We start from the raw sequence: 22507 nt of genomic DNA on the forward strand, positions 1-22507 counted from the left end.
CTAACTATATTCAATCGATTTCCTGGAGTTTTTAACATAAGAAATACTACTTTTAAACAGTCGCACAGTTTTTTTTTTCTCCGAAAGGTAAAACCAGGATTAACTTTAAACATGATTTATGGGATGAATTGGGGTTTAACGGGCACACACGCTTCGTGCGCTCATTCCAACTATCGTCGAAGGATTCCCTGGGTTTTTTACATTAAATTTACTAATTTAGATCAGCCGTATTCGACCTCTTTCATAAACGGATATTCTGACTATCGGCAGTCGATTCACAGGACCTTTTTGCAGAAGCAATAAAACTAGTGATCAACTGCATTCAGACTCTTTCCAAAATATATTGGCATGTTAATTTTAATAAGTTTTGCGAAACGTTCGTGTTATCTTTCTATCTATCTTCGATCAATTCCTTGGACTTTTTTGCATAAAAAGCACTGCTTTTGATCAGCGACATTAAGCCTGCTTCCGAGATGTTGAGTGAAGAAGAATTGTAAACACATTTTATGCAGAGAATCCTACTATGTTCTATATAATCTTTAGGCTTTTTGCATCAGAAACACTAACTATGGTAACCCGCATCCAGTTTTCTTCAATGTTATCCCAACAAATAACGAAAGCTGAACAAGCCTTTATTACAAGGGAATAAGCTGAACAATAACCGTTCAAGCAGAGGCGACGCGTCGGTAGTTCAACCTGTTCACTGAACAGGTAGGAACAATCAGACGACCCAAAACCAATTTTGGATTCACACTACAGCAGTAGCACGAACCTTGAAGTTCGATAATCTGATATGAACGATAATACAACCTAGCGTCTCCAGCAGTGCTTTCCAATGACCGGTTCAACCAGAAACATGCACGCATCTCGTACTCTCACCGCATGCTCTAGAGGGTGCAGCTGCATGAGCGACGGCTGGAACAGCAGCGTGAGTGTCTTGGGCGAGACTCTTTCTATTCTCTTTTGCACCGGTTCAAATCAAATATTGAACCAGTGTTCATTGCTACGATGTACATTAGGGACAAAAATTAGATTCCACATCCGAGCAACTTTTTGAGTACCATTTGGGCCCTAGAACAACTGTGCAAATTCTTAGCTCGATCCCTGAAACTATATTTTTGCGCCCACTGTTTAAAGTTTACATAGGATTTTGTATGGGAAAATTAACTTTCACAAAATAATTCCTCCAGGAGTCGCCCATTGCTTCCTAAAAATAAATCGTTATGTGGCTTTCATAGGAAATTTAACAAAGAAACAATGTCTCGAAAACCACGAAACGATCTGACGCTTGAGACAAAAGTTATTAAGCAGAAACCGATTGATGCTCTGAGGATTGATAAAATATTCATTTTTTCTAGCACCACTGCTGTTTGTTGTCCAATTATACGCAATTCTGTTTTAATCTTCTCTTAATGTGTATCAATCATTTATCTATACTGTTTGGTCACTTCGCAAGAGTTCTGAGGGATAAATTGAGGCTTCTTTTGTACATAATAAGAGAAAATTAAAAAAATTGCATATAATTCGACCGTCAGAAGCAGTGATGCTATGAGAAGTAAAATTTTCATCAATCTTCAGGGTATCAATCGATTTTTGCCTAATAACTTTTTCCACAAGCATCAGATCGTTTCGCAGTCTTCTAGACTTTATTTCCTTGACAAATTTCCTATAAAAATCAGACATTTATTTATTTTTAGGAGGTAACGGGCGACTCTTGGAAGAATTATTTTGCAAAAGACGATTTTCCCATACGAAATCCCATGTAAACTTTAAACCGTGGGCGCAAAAATATAGTTTCATCGATCGAACTAAAAATTTGCAGAGTTGTTCTGGGAGCTAAATGGAACCCAAAAAGTTACTCGGAGCCAAATTTTTTTTTTCATGCAACCATTTCATCTAATGTACATATGGGCGTTGGAGCTGTGTGCAAAACGAGAGCGCTTTATACTTTTCGAACACTTTGCACCGTACGTTCATAGCTGTTGGTTGACGTAGGACTACGTCTTTGTTTTCGATATAGGGGTGCACGTTGCAAATTCTACAAAAATGGTATGTAACGAAAAGTGGTCAAATTTTAAAGGCATATAATTCAGCCATCTCACGATAAATTTTCAATTTTTTTGCGCATATCGCCCCGAAATACTTCTAAGAATAGATTCCAATAGATAAACCCAAAGATTTTTGATATCATGGCATTAAAAATTTAAATAATGAACAAACTAGTCAAAATATCGCGCATTTACACACAGAAGATAGCGCTTCCCTAGTCCAGCACGACAGATTTGTGTACCTAGCGCGCTACGCTTCTATTAATGACGTCATCATCGTCTATTTAAACGGACGGATTTCGCCAGAGCAGCTCAGTTGCGTGTTGAACAGCAGGCGAAGCAGATCACTGCGCTGTGTGTTTCCACAGCCAGTGTAGCTGAGTTAGAAGTCCGTTACACTGCCTGTGGAGGTATGCTACCCAGTGAGTGCGAATGAGCTTGTCCGTATGTTATCTTTTGTGTTGTGCTCGTTTCCAGCACACTTATGTATAATTATTCGTACACAAAATAGTTTGTACATGCGAGCTCCATTTGCAAACACGCTTAACATAGTATCGTGGTATTAGTTGTTTCTTTCGCTCTATCCATCATCATCAGCGTTGATTCATTTTGCTTTGTGCTAATGTTTGAGGCGAATGCGTAGGTAGGTAGATCTAATAAATTGCACAACGAAAGTTTATTATTTACGTTCGATCAATTCATAGATTAATTTCCCCATCACGTGATTCATTTCCACTCAGCCTATAGTAGTATAATAGGTACATACTACAAAGCCTATTTATGAATGAATACACTGCCACTTGAAAAACCGTTGCAAAAACGCATCTTGTCCATATACAAAATTGTTTTCGATTCTTGTATATTTATAGTTTCGATATATGATTAGGACCTTCTCTATATTTGTATGCGTACTCTAGGAAAGTTGCAATAATGGCAAAATATAACTAGAATGCTTGGTCTATACATGAAATGTGATTATATCTGAGATCTTCTTAAATAAGTTTCATCGGATTCGATCACCTACTACAAATGAAATGACCTGATAACCAAGAAGGTTTGGTTCAATATGTAATATTCGATGTCGATTGGTTGTGATTAAACCATAAGTAAGAAATATGTTTGATTTATTATTACTATCAATGTAATAAGAAAATAAATATTTTACATTAAGGTTGAACAGAGAAAGGGTAAAATTCGCAAACGAAAAAAGCAGTTTTTTCCACATACATACGCTGATTGATTTTTATGAAGATCTGACGTACGGTGTGGAAAAAAAACTGCTTTTTGCGTTTGCAAATTTTGCGCATTCTCTGTCCAACCTTAAGTAGTATAGTCCTACGTCTACAGCTCGTGCAACCCCATAGGGCTACCCCTTGTAGTTTTTTCTTAATGTTTCTGCCCCTGGGACATACTAGTTACAAACGCGTATGTATTTGGTTGGTTCAACTATAATAATGAACCGTCAAAGAAATCGTTTGATCTTTGCATTTACATGCTAAAAATATGTCTACTGAATGTGTAAAACAGACAAACTTAAATCAGGAGTTGTTCTAATCATGAACGCGTGGATGTTAAATGCCTGTTTGCTACGATAATTTGCGAGAAAAAATACAATATTCAAATTTCTATCAAATTTAAAAGCAAGAAAGGTATTTTCTTAAACCAGTTGACAAATGTTTCAATCCATCTTAAACAGAAGGACGAATAATTCTCGGTGTATAGAAAATAAGATTCTACATTGCAAGTTAATTCAAATCATACAACGATAAGTTTCAATCTCTTTATGCATGGTTGTATTGCTTATGTTTCTGTTAAGAAATCTTTTTCAATTCTAATTAAGTGGCAACCTTCTCGGATATGTTATATATTTTTTGTTCTTTTTCTACGGTAAATTAAGCATTCTACAAGAAGTTTGTTGGACAATTCACTGGTTGGGATTTGATAACAAATTTGTTTTGGTCAGCTCCAGCGAAATTTTCTGCCAACAAACATTTTTCATTGGTCCTATTCGTTAGATGTTGGATGAAATCGACGATGGAAGAATCAGCTGAACAGAAATGTCTCATAGAGACGATTGTGACGTTTTAAGGGTCTTGGTGGTATATTGAACAGGTTGACGGTGGAACCACGCGTTGCCTTATTCCAGCTAAATTGTTTGGTGGGATATAGCCAGTAATAAAAATAAACGCAAACGAAAAGGGGAATCAGGCCAAAACAAGAATGATGACATATTTTAAGGTCATTTTAAATTCATACAATCGATCCTCTAGACGTTTTTACATAAGGAGTGTCCATTTTCGACATTCTCACTTAGCGTTCTTTCACGCTATTGAGTAAAGTCGCGTTTTTAATACTTTTGGCCCACTGTACGTTGTTTAAAACATTTCTTCGAGGCGGTTAGTTATGTAGAATTCCTAGAGTTCGAATCAAAATTACTGTCAGGTCCTAAAATAACGCGTGACGTCAGAATTTTTAAATTTTGAAAGGCTGCAAAAATCCGCTACGAAGTTCAGTAAATTTATATTTATAATAAATAATAATAGACAAGTTGATCGTTGTGCATAAACATTTTAAATCGATTGGACCAATATAACCGCCCGAATAGAAAGCACCAATCTAAATTACCATTCAAAAATAAATATTTGACTTTCACTGTAGCGCCATTTTTTGATGCAGAGTTCTATCTGTAAATTCACAATCGAGCTACATGTAACAAATAATTTAACTGATCGTTTAAAAAATGATACAGAATATAAAAAAATTGAAAAATGCAATGCAAAAACCATTTTGAAATATTATAATATAAGGAGCTCAGTGCGAGAACGACTTAACTCCAAAAATGTTGATTCGAGATATAAGAGAAATACAAAAACGATCGAAAATAGTATTTTTAAGTAAGTTTATAACTGGATTCTCGTCGTTTCTGTCTTTTGGAATGTATTTATACCGATTAATAGCATTTTTGACCAATAAGTCAATTTCAATATCAAGGAAAACCATGTTTCTCTAATAAAATTATCACATTGAATACTTATTGGACTTTATGGCAAAATTATTTTACTGTTTCAATTTAAATAAACTGGTAACTAGCAACCCTGCACTATCTGCTCAATACAACCCACTCTCTCGTTCTCGCAAGTGAGACAAACAAACAAAATCGCACCATGCGAACGCTTTTGCCTCCCTTCTCTACAGCAAGCGGCCGTTCACGTCCACCTGCTCTTCCAAGGAACATTCACTACTTTACCAAAAGGTATCGGTTCGGCACCCGCCGCGCCGCACCGGCTGAAACCATATACACCACGACAGGTCTCTGCGATGCTCCGGGCATGAGCGGTATGCCAAGGCAAGGGTTCATCGGAATTCGCAAGTAGGTTATCTGTAACGAAGGGCGCCGGCCGGCCGGTGGCTGGGCTGGCTGGCTGCGATGGTAGGTACCCGGTGAGATGGGTGACTCTCATGCTCGGAAGATCCGACAAACGACTTATTTTCGCCCTAATATGTGTGTAACACAACGACGGCCATCGGTTCGGTTCGGTACTGCCGCCGCCGCCACCCGCTACCATTCGATTTAGAAAAGGGATTGTCGTGAAGGGCACAGACAGCCGGTGGGCCGGGGAGGATACGTTAGCGAGGTGTAGTATAGGCACACTCTCGCGTCGTATTGGATTCGGTTTTGGACTCGCCTTCTTGACTCGGTTAGAGCGATTTGCTGCTGTGTGACGTGTGTGTGCTTTCGCTTGCTTACTTCATTTCGCGTAGTCCATCCATCCATACCTACAAAAGCCGGTGGGAGAGAAGTACCGATCTAAACTCACAACGGCCTGCTACGGTTTGTGTGTTAAGTAAATTTAGGGGTCGGCTAACTTGATGTGATGGCAATTTTTTTCTGCGAGCCGTCGTGGTGCTGAAGAGGTTTTGAGATTCGCCTCTTCGAACGGGTCTTTTCTATCGGTTGGGCATGGCTACGAAGTTAAGCAACGGAACCCGCACAGTGTGATTCTGGATTACGTTTCGGCAGAAAGATCAGGACGGGACAAGTGTAAAATTACCCGGTGTGTGTTGTGACCAGTGGAAGGTTTTGTGTTCTCCAGCAGTGATACACAGTTAGTCGCGGTGGCCAACCAGGGACCGCTAGTTGCTTCTAGGATTACGGCGAAAACGGTGACAGATCCTACGTCCAACATCGGGTGTGAATGGCGAACGGATCAGCTATCAGTAAAAATGTGAGTTCAATCTAGTTCTTTTGTGTTCTCACTCCACCCTGCCCCAAAAACATGTCTACTGTTTGCAATGATTGGCATTCAAATGCTCGTTGGTGGTGTCCTTTAATCCAAGGCCAAGTCAATATCAAACGGGAAGGTTGCGGCAAGGGACCCGCTTTTCATCTGTCATGTTCATGTTGTGATTCTTTTTTCTCCTGTTTACCTCGATCCACCCCGTTCCCGCGTGTGGGGAGTGTGCAATAATAATATTGCTAAACACAGCTGCTGCGTGTGTTGGTGCAGCTCGAGGGGGAAGGAATCTTTTTTTCTTCGACTGTGTGCGTCTGTTTTGCCCCAACCGATCCATGCCGACTGACAGCTGGTTGGTTTCGTCGGCTGGGGATCTGACGGGCTGTGTGTGTGATGCGTTACACTAGCGTCGCGTCACGTTTGTTTGTGTTTCATATTTTCGGAATCCCTTTTGTGCAAAAAATATTGTTTATGCTCGTGATAAAATTGGGTCAATCTAGAATTTAGTTGTGATTGTAATAGTCAAGTTCTTATGTTTGTGACTTAGCCATTTCTTAGTCCCAACTACTGTCAAAGTGTTTGATTTGACAGCAGTTAGACTTCGTAATTAGCTCATTATGCCGATTTCGTTTTTGGAACCGAATCAAAGTAGGTTGGCTTACGAAAACCATAGAAACAGTTTCAAACGAACCTACTCTGACCCGGTTCCAAAACCGAAATCAAAATCAGCTTTGGCATCAAACAAAAAAGGCCTAGCCATGTACTATTTTATGAGAACGGAAATCGATTTTTGGGGGGGGGGGGGGTATATAAATTATGCATTACTTCGAAATGATCAAATTAAGAGTTCGTTCGAAATATTCGCCGTTGTTCTAGGCCTGGCTCTGAGCCATCTCCACCATGTAATTGTTTTCAGAGCTACATGGTTGCTTGGCGGGGCGATTTGTGTCAACGGATTCGATGGCAGCTTTTGACTGTATCGATCGTGAGATTCTTCTCCGCATGTTTTCCTGGTTCGAAACGTTGGACAAATTGGCAACGTTACTACGCTCTTATTCTAACTACAAAACGACTTACAGAATAAATAAGGTTTACCGTAAGGTAGCAATATGGGTCGACTGCTTTTCATACTGTTTATTAATGATGAAGCGTTAGTGCTGGATTTCTGGGGAGGTAATCAAACTGTATTTAGTTATCCAGTCAGTAAAGGACTGGCCGTCGATTTCAAGCTCTGTTGAATCGATTTGTGAAGTTGTGTTATAAGCACTGCCGAACGCTTCTTGATGACGTTCTATATAATAATCGAGCATCTTCAGTATTTAGAAGGCTGTGCTGTAGAAAGCCTAGCCAGCCGTGTTGCAATTCCTAAATATTGTCTTCTCAGTATACCGGTATTGAAGTACCGAACAGAAGCAGAAGCTCCGTCGCCTCGAAACGTCTAGCTACGAATGACGTTACAAATATTCATACCTTCAATTTCATACAATAATCTTTTTCTTTTTGAGCTTGAGCTTGTGCGACCACCCCTGGCTGCTACTCCGTTATCGATCTGGACTAGCTGAAGTTGCACAGGGAATCAGTAGATAATTATGCTTGGGAGTAGCGAAAACATCTTTCAATGTACAGCTCCTGGTAATCCTAAAGTGTTTATTGATCAATGCCGGCCGGGCCCGAACGTAGATCGCGGAAGGAAAGGGAAGGAATGGCTAGTCCGATACTTGCTTTTGCTAGAGGCCGTATATACTACTGCGCACTCCACAAGTATCACGGGAGGAGGATATTTTTGTTAGTAAGAGTATAGAGGTTAGATCACTTCTTCTTTACCGATGCCAGAGAGGTGACTTCGCTATCTGGACTAGATATCGATCCACCAAACTCATAGACCGGGGACCAACGGCTTTACTTCCCTTCCGAAGGAAGACGTGACCACAGATTTTTTCACCTCAGGAAAATCTCAACGACCTCGGCTGGAATTGAACCCAGGCAAATCGGAATGAGTGGCGATTACGCTTACCACTGAACCACCGGCGCCGTCTCTACTTGAGAAATAATGTGTGGTACTTACTTAACGGAAGGCCCCGGCTTAGTGACACTCCCATAGGTACAACGGATTGGATAGTGGATAGGTATTTAGTCAGGATTATATAATTTTGCGTTTTATCCATTTTTTTGTATTTTATTTTGCCTGAACAGTTTACCGATTGATTAGACAAATCCTATACAGTTCTATGTAAAGTATTTAGATTTTGGGTAACCGATTACCGAGAGTAAATTTCGTCAGAATCAAATTGAGCTCGGACATCCGGCCAGCCGGGAGTGTTGTCACCGATTTAAATTTTATTGATTTAGGAATGGGTTTATTTGTTTGGAATCTAGATTTGAATTTTTTCATCAGCCATAGAACAGCCATGATAGCGCAAAATGTCACAGATCAAGGAAAGCATTTCCTGCTCCTCATACCGGGTGGCCTGTAGAACACGCGATAAGAACGACCATCGAACGGAAGTACAAAGAATTGAAGACCAAACGCACTTTATAGATTTATAAAGGCGATCGCGGCGAACCCTTAGTGCCCATTGAACCGTAATCATCGATTCTAGTCAGATCGTAGTCGTATTGGAACCGATCAACTATTGCTTTTACGGTAGAGCAATAACGCCCAGATCAGTTCGCATCCGCTCACTCTACCATTATCGGTAGAAGGCTAACCCACACCCAGGTGTCGCCGGTGTTAGGACCAAATGTAGTCAATAGACCGAGACTCGCTTGAAGGCATGAGGTAGGAATCCGGCCAGAACCAGTCTATCTCACCGTTTGACGACCAATATATGTTGAACCGGCAATGTACAAACAAACGAATTGCGTCGATTGCTCCTACAAAATGTTTCTTTTCGCAACGCATCGTCGCCCGGAGCTGAGATGTGACTCATCTGCACGTATATTACTGAATTTCGTCTATCGTCGAAAGGGATAAGAAAAGAATTTACAATTTGGGGAAAGATTCTAAAGTGACAATGAAGGAAGAAGTGTGGTTGATTACCAAAAAAGTAATAACCAAAAAAATTTCAGTTAATATTTCAATATTTTGATTGCTTATAATTTTAGTAATTTATCGAATTTTTATAGGTGCGGTCAAAATAATAATACTTAATTTAAGTTGCTTGATATTTTTGCACGAATAAATTAAAATTCAATCGGCTGTATTTTGGTATTATAGTATTGTCAACGTATTCGATAATTTTTTGAGTATCCCGATTCCGATTCGTATTTTTTGAAAATTTTGTGTTAACCTAAATTCTATAAATACATTCGGTGAAATTTTAAGAAATACGCACTTACTTGAATTAACACCAAATACCTATTTTGGCTCTTCCAATAAAAATTTTCACTCATTTTTTATTACTATCAGAAAGGACAAACAAGCACTATCACTTACTCTGCTAGAAAAACTACAAATTACGTGAAATTCCACACTTTTTTGGGGCGGCATCTTTACTTTTTTCAAAACAGCACACACACCATTGATCGACAGCGACTGACTCATTTCAGCCCACTGCGACGAAGCCTCCACGCTGTGGTGTTTTGGTGGGACACAGCTGAACGCACTCGCCGTGCTCTTTTTTACCTCCGCGGCTTTCAGCGGACTACTCACACACACCACAGCGACAGCGAAAAGCTCAAGCCTACTGAACACGATCAAACACGTCGCGCGTCGTGCAAAAATGGCTGACGTGATATCCACTCTCAGTCTGCATTCAAACACAACACTTTACTCTGCTTTTTCACTAAACTTTGAGAAAACAGTAGGCACTTTTCTTCCACAGCAAATGATGCACTCTTTAGCCGTAGGCTAAACTCCTGCACTCCGGTAGGACGCCTTCCAGTAGAACGCACTAATCAATGACAACAGAACGCGGCCCGAACCGTTTTTTTTTTTGGAAATCAAAATCGCTTATGCAATAAGCGGGCCTTACACGTTCAATATTTTTGTCAATACTTGAGTGTATTGACAAAAGTATTGTAGGTGTAATGGAAAAAAATTTATTGACGATGTGGATTTCAAACGGGACTGAAATATTGTAACAATATCGTCAATACTGGTATTGACGAAAATATTGAACGTGTAAGGGCCGCTATACACAATCACTTCAAGCTTCCGAAATGTGATAGATTGCCTACGAAAATTTTTATAATTTGCGCTGCTATCGAGAACCGAGAAACCGAACCGTAATGCGACGCGCTTGCCGATGAACTGAACGAAAAAAACTCGCTAACGAGACGCATGAGTATTGCGCGTACGTGTGCGTGTGCTCTCTCAGTGCCTGCGCGTGGCAGTGGGCTCTCTGCGCGCAAGCGCAGATGATCAAGTGACGTGAAAGCAAAACGCGTTCGGCTGATGAGTGATGGCACAGGGTACCCAGATTTTTTTTTTGGTTTTCTCTAGTGTTGTAATTTTTCACCATATTCTAGGTGGGATGGAATGAGCGAGACGAATGCGAATTTGTGTTTTCAATGTACTAGCTAAGCGGAGAAACAAAAAACAAAATTTATTTTTTTTGAATTTGATTGAATTTGTCCCTTGATTCATTGGCGATGTGATTGTGCGGCCACTCTGTAGGTTAGGGGCTGCAAAATTGGACATCGTACGTTGGGAGTCGTTTAGTGTGTTCACAAATAGTTTTTCCAATTTTGGACAGTCTGGCGCAGTGGCCAAGATTCATGACTCTAAAGAAACAAAGTCGAAATGCAAAGCCCTGGACTTACGCGATTAGGATCTGTGCCCTTTACGCAAAACGTGGTTTTAAACCAATTTCACTTTTTGGGGAGGAATATTTCAAGTGGCTCATATTAGAAGTCGTGACCGTGACAATCACAATACATTGACTCAATTTGAACGTTCCCCACGTAGTTCGAAGACAGGCAGCACGACTTAAAACTTTTATGAGTGTTTTGTACAATATGAAAGTAATACTACGTTCACACTATGAGTTAAAACGGGTTTTTACGCTGTCTTGATGACATTTTTCTTGTTGCTAATTGTTACAGAAACTTTATACACAGACTAGCGAAGTGTCAAAAATTGCAGCCAAACGAGCATGATGGTTTTGAGAGGGGAAGTACAAGAGGAAGCCCATGCAAAGCTTATGGGAGCTTCCGTGATGCCAGTTTACATTCATGGTTGCTAGTTTTAATGTTTTTCTCTCCGCAAGTCTGTTATGTAAAGTGTCTGTACTAATTATTATAACGTGTTTTAACTATGTAGTGTGAACATGGTATAACAATATGGGTATTTTGGGATAAAAATAATCATTTCGGAAAATACGGAACATTTTCCAGGAAGCTTTACCATACGGGACAAGATGTTGAAATCAGGGACTGTCCCACCTAATCCGGGATGTCCGGTCACTAGGTTAACCCCAATTTAGTTTCCTAGAAGAATAAGCATATTGCTATATTAGTGTAATAGCCACAAAAGTTTCGGCTTACCTTGCTCCTCATCAGTGTAAAATTAGAACTTATGTACCACCGGGACATCCGTCCCCGACCAGTTGTTTTAACGGTGCGTGTATGTTGCGTGTCATTTTTGGATTTCTTGTCTAACTAGCGGCCCAAACAGCTGTTAGGTATTAACGAGGAGAATCCGAAAATCCAGACTTAACTTTAAGTTAGTTAGGCAGTTGACCCCAATTTGGCCCCTTTGAGAGAATAAGTACAGTATGGATTTGTTTGCCGAATTAGTCGATTGGGTTGTTAAATGAAGAATACAACTCTACTTTTAATTCATAAACCGATAAAGCTCATCTTTCTAAATATAACAATATATTTTTTAACCTTTAAAACTTTTGATTTTAATTGATTTACAAAAAAATGTAAACACCTCGTTTGACACTGTCGTTCTTCCTTAACAGTGAATTTGGTCACATCGGTTAGCATTTTTGACAGTTATCCCAGCAAAAGTATAGGGATCAAGGTAGTGATAATTCAATTTTACAAAATTATTTTTATTTGTTATTTTGTATACACAAATGTCAAAAAAAAAGTTAGATCTTTAGCGTCAACTACATCGGAAAAAATAAAAAAAAACAGCATATGGCTTAATGACCCGATTCTTGGACTCATTCTGTCATCATGCCTCATTTCTGATTATTGTGCAGCAGAACTGCAGTTTGCTTCATATACTCACACGGAAAAAAATTGCTCCCAAAATCGTGAATAAAGTTCCACGAATTCTGGAACAACCACGTTTTTACGTTACGAAAACAGGACCATAAACAAAAATCATGTGTTTTATAATTATGTTCAATTTCTCTTCAGTAACGCCCGCATAACGCTTTTGTTGGTGGAAACATCTGTTTTTGTATTGTGAACTTCAGTCACGGTTGTCGCCATGTCACTACCAAATCGATGTTCCGTACGTGAACTAGTTCACAACTTTATGAATATTATTCATAAAACCAAAGGTTAACTCATGATGTTGTTCATTGATTTAGGAACATTAGTTCACAAAATCAAAACATTCTGGATATTTTCTCGTGAACTAGTTCACGAAACTCGGAATTTCATTCATGAATCCCTTCAATCCTCGTGAACTAATGCATGATTCCTAATATATTAGTCACGATCCAATATCCATTCATGCTTGTGAAATAGTTCACAAAATCATGAAATATTGTTCATGTATTCGTGAACTGGTTCATGATTATGCTATATTTCACCCTAAGGAGGAAAATTTGGTAAAAACCAAAATTTCTCACTAGGGTGAAAATTTGTTGGTAAAACCAGTCTTTGTACAGGAGGGCACAAATCCTTATTTCATACTCAGTTGAGTTTCGGCTTCGCCTCATCAGAAACCGACACTAACTTATTGTCGGAATAGAGTAGCGCCGGCTTGACGCAAATCCCTTAAAACTAAAACACACTTTGCACTTCAATCGAACGACTGATCAAACGTGATGTCCCGTTCGAGCAGAAGTTCTGTTTATGCCGATGAGACGCAGTGAAGCCGAAACTTGTCTTGGCTTAGCAGGCCTATGCGAAAGCACTATGCTATATTTCACCCTAAGGAGGCCGGCGCTAATCTATTCCGACAATAAGTTAGTGTCGGTTGCTGATGAGGCGAAGCCGAAACGCAACTGAGCATGGTTCATGATACCTAGTATACGTCTGACAATTTGTGCTCGTCAAATAGTTCACAAAATTATGAAATATTGTTCATGGATTCGTGAACTAGTTCATGATTCATAGTACATGATCTACGATATATTTTGTGTGCTTGTAATATTTAAAATATATTCCTTATCATGTTCAATTTCATGCAACATGGTAATGTAATGAATGGTAATGAAATTTGGGGTAATATTCGTGGAATCGTTTTTGTTCCATGCACTTTTCCATGAAATGTTCAGCTACTAGCGGCCAGTAATAGGTACGAGCAGTAGATATAAGAAAACTATTAGGCCCTCGAACAACGTTATTCATTTGATAAGGTTCAGTGTGTTGTCTTATCACCTATCAAATTGAAATGTAAGCCCTATAATAAAATATCAGGATAACGTGAGCAGAAATTACGAAAATCGTGACTAAGATCTTGAAATCATGAACATAAACCACACTATTCGTGACAAAAATGTCAAAAATCGTAACTAAGATCCTGAAATCAAGAACATAAATAAACATAAATCTCTACTCGTGACTAAAATATCACGACAACGTAAATAGAAATCACGAAAACCATGGCAAAGTTCCTGAAATTATGAACATAAATCACATTACTCGTGACAAAAAATATCAAAAATCGTGACTAAGATCCTGAGATCATGAGCCTGAGATAAAAGCACCGAGTGCAAGGCAGGTTCCGACCATCCGAAGGTTTCGCGTGATCGGAAGGTGCAGCAAACGCTGAAGCGGAATACGGAAGACAAGGTCACGAGGAAGCAAAAATCGAGCCGGCCATGTCGAAAGCGTAAGCGGCCACCGAAAAGGAGTGACTAAATGTGCTCTTCAAGGATATCTTTTCTGTGAAGCGCAACGTGGTGGGGAACATGGACGATGGCACGTACCTGGCACTGGACGCCACTGATTGGCTGGGACCAGTTTTTTCAAGTCTTCCAGGAAAGAGGTGAGTAGCGGCGTATAGTACACACGAAGTTCCAAAATAAAGCCTCTTGTGGCTAAAAAATAAGTATGCTTCTCGTGCGATGATAGCAGATAACAAACCATTTCGTAATACTAAGGACCAATATGGTTCTTTCACGGGCAAGAAGATAAATAATCGCCAAAAATAGCCAAAACTGTCATGCTACACGTTTTAAGAGCCACGAGTTGTCAGCGTTGTTGAACTCCAGAAAGATTCCGTCGTGGACTTATTAGCAAAACAAGAATTGGTTTCGTTATATTTACTTTTCGTCGAATGGCATGCAGTGCTGATTTCCTAGGTTTACTAGTCAGATGACTTACCCACAGACAAACAGACGTAACACGAGATGAATTTTCATCGCCCATAGAAAAAACGGTCGATTTGAATTATGAAAAATGCGCCACCTCACCGAGCGTGGCGCTTGTGAAGCGATTTTGACACATAGCCATAATGCGTCACTTCGTTACCGCAAGCACCCGAAAACCAAGATGAAGGGGAAAAAAGGTGGAAGCATTCGTCACTTTTGAATGTATTAGTTTTATACACGTCAAATTGAACATGGCGTCCGCGACCCATAAAATAAATAAACATAAAGATCCGAACAAGCATGCTGATTCTTTTGTGCACGTTGAAAAGAGAGAAAAGGATGAACTTCACCACGGATCTTCCGATTCGAACACTTAGTGATACTTTATTATCTCGAAACTACCGATAAAAATAATTATGACTGAACCGAATCAAAACCTCTGGCCACAGAAAAGCCCACCACGTTATTTGTTTTTCTCCTTCATATTCGTTTGTTTTATCGAAGAAAAATGACAACAATGGTCCAGAAATGTGAAATGTATTCCTGACGAAGTGTCCAAGACAAGAATTGTTCAAAATCATCTCGTAGTTTCCTGCACGATGTCGATCGGTGAGCAGATACATTTTAAGATCTTGCCAATTTATGCTATGGAAACTAAAGATATGCTGAGGCCATATTCAATCTAGATATGTTTAATGATCAGTCACAACCTAACAAGTGATAAAACATCAAGTCGTGAGATTATTATGAATGATAATAACTACATATTTAGGTTGCGTTAGGATACAGTTCCGTAGAAGACCAACACATCGAGCATAGTTTGCACTCAAGAGAAAGATCAAAGATCTCGTTGAAAGGGAAAGTAGTGTCATGTACTCGTATGCAGAATCATCGTGGTGAACCATCAGCTTAGAATTTTATAAAATTAAATTCTCCCATAACCTACATAGTGAGTTTTCATTTACGAAAAACTAAAAATGAAATCGTTGATGCGAATTGATCTTGATATTGGCAAGGAAATTTTAGGGGTTGTTTCTCTGCGATCTTGATCCAATTACCTCGATAACACAGCCAACTTTTTAGGCTACATAACCTTGTTTTTATAGTAAAAGCAAACGCCAGTTTGAAAAATAAAATAAAGAGTTCCTGATGTCTCCGGGATTCCAAAAGCGCGACGGCAAAGAAGAGTAAATAGAGACAAAAATCAATCTTACGACCAATTAACGATAAGAATTGATTTCTTCACACGAAAAGAAAAACAATTTTGGTGTTGCCTAACTTCCCGTAACAATAAATGGCTGTAGGATTTTTAAAATGCAGACATTCTACATTCTTTAAATTTGTCAATTGTAGTTATTATTACAGACACTTTATATAACATACTAGCGGAGAAAAACAATAAAACTAGCAACCATGTATGTAAACTGGCATCACGGAAGCTCCCATAAGCTTTGCATGGGCTTCCTCTTGCACTTCCCCTTTCAAAACCCTCATGCTCATTTGGCTGCACTTTTTGACTTCGTTAGTCTGTGCATAAAGTGTCGTTATTATGCTATGGAAATTGAAGTACGTGACATAGGCGATTTTTCTATTTCGCTCTTCAAATTTAACAACTGCAACAATGCTCCTACCTTTCATCTACTATCTTGCAGTTGACAACCGGTGTGGGCATTGTTGCCAGTACTTCGGTTGAAAAAAAAAATTCCCATGGTTGCCAGAATCACATTTTGTGCAATGTGTTCAACAGATGTTACGTCTGTTTGTCTGTGACTTACCTTTCCATGTAGCTGAATTGATGCATGTTTCTTCTGCTGTGAAACAATTCCGCACTGTGTTCGCGGATCACGATGCCTTCATTCATTTCAATCAGTAGTGATTATACAGTGTTCTTTTAAAGGTCCAATTCCCAAATCCGCTGTACTCCAAATTTTCCCATATACATTGTTGCCGCGGATTAAACTGTCATCAACCTGTTCAATTGTGCGTTCTCTTAATGTAGATGTGTAAACCGAAAAACATTCATTACAGGTCGGACTCGATTATCCGGGGATTTGAAAAAAATCTCACCCCGGATAATCGAATCAAACTTTTTTTTGCGTTATTTCATGAATTTAAGCTTCATTCGTGGAGAAATTGGAAATAAAATGACCAGGGAAAATTTTCCTATTATGGTAAATGTAAATGTACCTATTTTGGCCCTAGTCGATTTTTCAGACTTTCAGGGTGTGATTTGCATTTTCAGTTGGTTTTCATTTATTATTCATATTGGTAACGAGTTAACGATATGTATCAGTTGTTTATAGCTATTTGTACAAGAATTCTAAGATAAACTTTTTAATAAGGTGTGTCTTTTGCAATACAAGTCAAACTCGATTACCCAGGGCTTAGATTTTCCGTGGTAACTGATTCGATTACTCGAATACCAGAAAAAATAAAGTTAGTAAGTAAACTGGGGGTCGTCTGTTTCTCGGCTCCAGTTCAATTTACGTGGAGTGTCACATAGCACAGCTAACATGTCTAGTAATTCTAATTAGAAGAGTGCGTGTTGCGCACCCACAAAGAGATCCTTGTCCTTGTCCTTGTAGCATCATTTAGTTGACCAATACTGGATTGTCAGGTAATAACTACGCGTGTAGTCTTCGCAAACTGTCCCACTCATACTTGTCACTAGCGAAGGACTACCAGGTTCCCGGGCGCCTCAGCGAGAAGTTCTCCTGCGCCCTCTTTACATAGCCTATCATCCATCTTTGCTTGAGCTACCCTAGAATTGAAATCACCTTCAGTGACGGCCGGGTCTCTTTTCAGAATCTCGTTAACCGTTTCTTGACCAACTTTTTTCTACCGCCAATAGGGTCCCAAAACTATTTTTCATTAAAACTGTTGGCGTCAAGAAACACGAAAAACCTGGTTTAAGAAAGATAGGTGCTTCTTTTGCAGCTGCTAAATATTTACCTTCCGATCTAGTGCAATTGCATAGAAAAGGTAATTGAGAGCAATCTAAATTAGAAAGTTTCAGCAGTTTTCAATAATATTCCCAGGCTAAGAAAATATTCCAAAATTTCATTTCGCCATTAACAGAAACTATCCCTGGCAGCACTGCTTCAGCGGAACCCAATCAGATTAATTGTAATAACTTCTGTTCTAATGCTAATATTTATAACTTTTAGTGCTCAAATGAAAGATCTTAGTCGCAGTTATTAGCCTTACTTGGCGTTGTGTAAACCAAAAGTTATAGTCATATAGAAACATGGTTGTTCATCAACCAGAAGGGCACGAACGGGTTAAAGATGCTATTGGAATTCTGAGCAGGAATCATTTATTGAAGGGGATAATGGGAGAAGAGCAATATTATTTGTGTCAAAGTCGACTGGAACTCAAAGCAGGATATTCATCAGAACATTACACCGGATTCCAATGATAATAGGACCATGATTTTATCAGTATCTGGAATAAAGCACAATCTTCAGCGGAATTCTATCTTGAGAAAGATTCCACTAGACATTTAAGAAGTTTTTCTCTAGAACCCTGCATCAAAATTTAGAGAAAAAACCGTAGAAATACGGATAAATGTTGAATTGAAGCTCTGAAATAGATTCCATTGGGATGCTAAGAAAACTTCGATCAGAATCTTGAAAAGTATCCCAAACAGAATCCTGAGAAGCATGTCATCATAATCCCAAGAGATAGCCAGAAACCGACCGAGCAATGTGGGTATAATGACGTTGTATGTGGCCTACAGTAACCGATGTATTACGAGAAAAATGTACTTTTAGTGTAAAATTAAAAAGTTGCATATTTGGCAATATTGGCATTAAAAACTTTTCATTTTTTTTGAAATCCCTAAACAAATCTTAAAAAAAAATATCTCGCTGATTGATTCTAGTGCAAACAGTACCAGAGATATAATCCGAAGAAAAACATTTTTTTAAACAATTTGTTGAAATTAACTGTTATGTGTCCAACAAAAAAAAACACCTATAACAGGCCAACGAGGGTACCAGGGTACCCAAAAATTAAAATGCTCATAACTATGGCTTCCTCTAACCGATTTTGACACTTGATGTTTTAGATTCAGGAACTCGTCCACTTTTGAATTCTGTAACATTGAACCCAATGAATGGATCCGGATTTTCCGGAGTAATGTTCCAGTACTAGGGTATGATTTGTAAATTTAAATAATGCCCTAGCAAAATGAGTATCAAAACTCTTCAAATTGTCTCAGAAGCCTGTTATTTATTGTTGCGGGATCCTATGGTAGTTTGAAAAATGGAATTGGAATGGAATGGCCATTCACGGCCCTACGGGAGCCTGCTCCGGAATGTCTGTTTCGGGGTGAAATCACCAAATGGTTCCAATACCACGAGGTACAGCCTATTGATGCTATGCCAAGAATTTTGATACCCATATTGCTAGTATTCCATTGAAATTCACAAATAGTATCCAAGCACTGGAACATGCTTCCGGAAATCCGGATTCCCGATTTATTTTTACCAAGTTTAAAAGTGGATGAGTTCTTGAATCCAAAACACCCAAAAGCATCAAAATCGGTTGGAAATTACCTTAGTTATTGGCATTTCAGTTTTGGGGGTACCCGGGTATCCACGTCGGCCTGTGACATAGTAAAACATTCAGGAGACCCTCCTCACTCCCTTCTTACTATATCAAAAACATTATTATCCCAAAAGCTTGACTTAGTGAAGTTCTAAGATGTCACAAAGTTTCAATTTCCAGCTAAGGATAAAACATCGGAATTTCATTATTTGCAACCTAAAAAGGTATCCGAGTACCGCGTCGGACACATAACAGTTAAGAGTGTTCCCATGGACTGAGGGGCTGTTTAAACGACACAACAATTTAGGTTATTATATATTATCTCTAAATGAACAATTTCTTCAAAACTGGTTCCAATCCATGATGGTCGAGTTTTGTTTCATTAGGTCACTTTGCGCGGAATAACCCATATATAAGCTATTTTTGAGGTAGGTTAAAATTTGAGAGGAGGTTAACCCTAGACCCCCCAATTGCCCGAAAAAAACGTTCTATTGACGGCAATGATGGAATTAGCACTATAATTAGACATTATAGTTGAAATTTGATTTTTTTCAAAACACCCGGATAATCGAATCATTTTCCCCGGATAATCGAATCACGGATAATCGAATCCCCGGATAATCGAATCCCCGGATAATCGAGTCCGACCTGTAGTTCGAACTGTTGGTCACCTGGTTAGACTGTCTATAAAAAATGTAAAAGATGAAAGTTTCGAATAAAAAACATCTGATTTGGCAAGTAATTTGTAGTAATAGTAGTAGTAGAGTACTGAAATTCATAAGTTTTTGAAACGTCTGGCAACGGGATATCGTTCAATAAGTTAAATGTGGGAAAACTACATTAGAGGCCAGTGAAAGGCACAAACTTAATGTACCTAAATTCAAGATTAAAGTATCTATTCTCTTGGTTAATGTTACCGTGTAGCCCATTTAATAAGTGCACCGTACTATTTTGTTAATGACCCGGCCTTCAATCGATAGATTGCTTGTAAATTGGTATCAATATCTCTGTTTCGTGCCTAGGAACCAGTATGATAACAAAAAGTCCATAAATAACAAAAGTGGTCTGTCTGAATATGATAAAATGATCGTGTTTGAGTGCAGTGAGTGTTCCAATTTTCGCACTACGAGTCTTGAACAAAGGTGACAGTCGTTGCTCTAACCAACGATCTTCAGATGAGCCTTACAAATTGAAGTCGCTGGTTAGAACAGCGACTGCCATATTTGTAAAGCACACTCACATTTCATGCCATTTTTGTAACGATAGGAAAAGGGTGAGAACAGGACCATTACCACTATATATACACATAAGAAATCGACCAGCTATAGAAGAGTATCAAAGATTCTTTTCATTTTTTCAAAATTTACCATTCGAAAAGCACAATTAAAGTTAGAGTGTCCAGTTCCTGATAAAAAATATCTTCCAAATTAAAGCGAGAGCAACCGTTGTTTCCTAACCGAATCGATTCCAGCAGCACTCGTCGTGATGTGACAGTCCGTTTCATCGGAAATTCAAGAAAAGCAAAACCGCCCTTTTATTGCGAAAGCTTCAGGCAACAGCAGCAGCGGTCTATCCTCGCCACCCTTTTCCAAGAATTCGGTATTCACACTTTACGCCGTCTCCCCGATTTCGGCGAAAGCACCACCAGTGGCAGCGTCTGATGGTCGCCGCCCTCCATCGCCCCCAACACCGCCATCCGTGTTGCCATTACCTAGGGTGCTCTCGTTCTCGGAATTCCGCACCGCTTTCAAGGTCGTCTGCGCTGGTGTGAGGATTCTATTAATGTAACCGGCGATGGCTGCCGTTGTTCCATCACATCTTCCTACCGACCGTGCCACGGTCTCTGTGTGTGTGTTCGTGTGAGGAGGGTAGTTTTTGGATGTCGTCCTCACCACCGCCGCCTACTCTGTCGGCAACCAACCGACCGACCGCCGTCTGGCGGCGGCGGCGGTGGCAAACGCAGGAGAGTCTGCTGCCCTTCCTGCGACGCAATAGCATTCGAAATTTTCTACACTCTTCTTCTCGCGGGTCTCGCAGTCAAATCTGACGGACGAAGCGCGACCCGACAAACGAGAGTGAGAGTGAATTTCGTGTTGCCCTAGATTTGACGAGATTCGTCTGCGTCCGCACCCGTCGTCTTCCCCGGCGTAGACGACGACGACGATGACGCCCTGATTAGCCGGCCGGGCCGGGCCGGTCGTCTCGTTCCGGATTCACAGCTTCTTTCCAACATGGCTGAGCTGAGGGTTGGTCTTTTACTGCGAAATTATTGCCAAGGAACTTTGAAGGTTAGATCGGTTTTTGTCTCGTGCGTATGTGCGTGTTGGAGCGGATGTTCGTATGTCATGGGGTGTTCTCGGGTGTTGCGTGTGTTGGTGGCTGGCCCTGTGAAGCACGGGGAAAATCAATAGATGCCCTATTCTGTGTTACCTCGGCATGTTTTTCTTATTTTTGTTTCGGTTGATGTCGTTACTTTGGGCGGTTTTTCGTTTCGGGTTGGGTTAGGATTTTTTTTTTGGGAAAGGTCAAACGGATGAAGGCTTCAGAAGACAGATCTTCTTTGATTGTCTTTTCTGTGTAAGCACAGCACAGCAAAAAGGGTAGTTTGGTGAAGCTTAGTCAGAATAATAATTTTGTAGCTGAGGTAATTCAGAAGGGATTTCTCTTTTACGCGTTGATTTTTGGTAAATAACTATATACGAGAGTCTTAAGGTAGAACGAATGAAAGTTGGCATAATAAATTCTTATTTATTTTTCGTATAATACAGCAGTAAAGTATATCAAACTTCAGAGTTTATGTCACGTGAGGAGAGATTTTATTCTTTGATAACTCCGGCTTGGTGGCCATAGTGAATTTTTGAAACTATCTGTTTAAAAACATTATTTACTTTCGGCTTCGTCTCATCAGAATCCGACACTAGATTTCCAGCATCTTCCTGGTCAAGAGTTTTACAGAACTGAAAAGAGAAAGGTTCTAGTTGTCGAAATTTCCTAAAAAAATCCATCGTTTGGCAGGCGATTTGCACTTGTGGCGAAATCAAAACTTTTGTGACAGCTGTCACTGTCAATCAAGATATTTATTTCAAGAAATGCTTGCAAAAACCTGCCCAAAAACGAACAACCTTCGAACTCACCCTAGTTTGCTCGCAATTGAAAACTATTTTTGGCAATCGTTAAGCGGAATCTCAAAAATATTCAGCGAAAAGATGCAAATAAGTAAAAGTCAAAA

General features: G+C 39.5%; 1 protein-coding gene across 9 annotated transcripts in view; it reads left to right on the forward strand.

Moving 5' to 3' along the window:
- LOC131685169 (sex determination protein fruitless) overlaps positions 1 to 22507 on the forward strand; it is a 624000-nt gene that overhangs the window by 256485 nt on the left and 345008 nt on the right. Inside the window, exon 1 of one of the 9 annotated variants that reach the window (XM_058968713.1) lies at positions 4909 to 6274. The exons of the other annotated variants lie outside the window; for them this stretch is intronic. Within the exon in view, the coding sequence (XP_058824696.1) occupies positions 6273 to 6274 (2 nt within the window). The 5' untranslated portion in view covers positions 4909 to 6272. Of the gene's footprint in view, positions 1 to 4908; positions 6275 to 22507 lie in introns of those variants that run through there. 9 annotated transcript variants of the gene reach the window in all.

The sequence above is a fragment of the Topomyia yanbarensis genome, chromosome 1 (assembly GCF_030247195.1).
Source record: "Topomyia yanbarensis strain Yona2022 chromosome 1, ASM3024719v1, whole genome shotgun sequence".
In the NCBI taxonomy this organism is placed as follows: domain Eukaryota; kingdom Metazoa; phylum Arthropoda; class Insecta; order Diptera; family Culicidae; genus Topomyia; species Topomyia yanbarensis.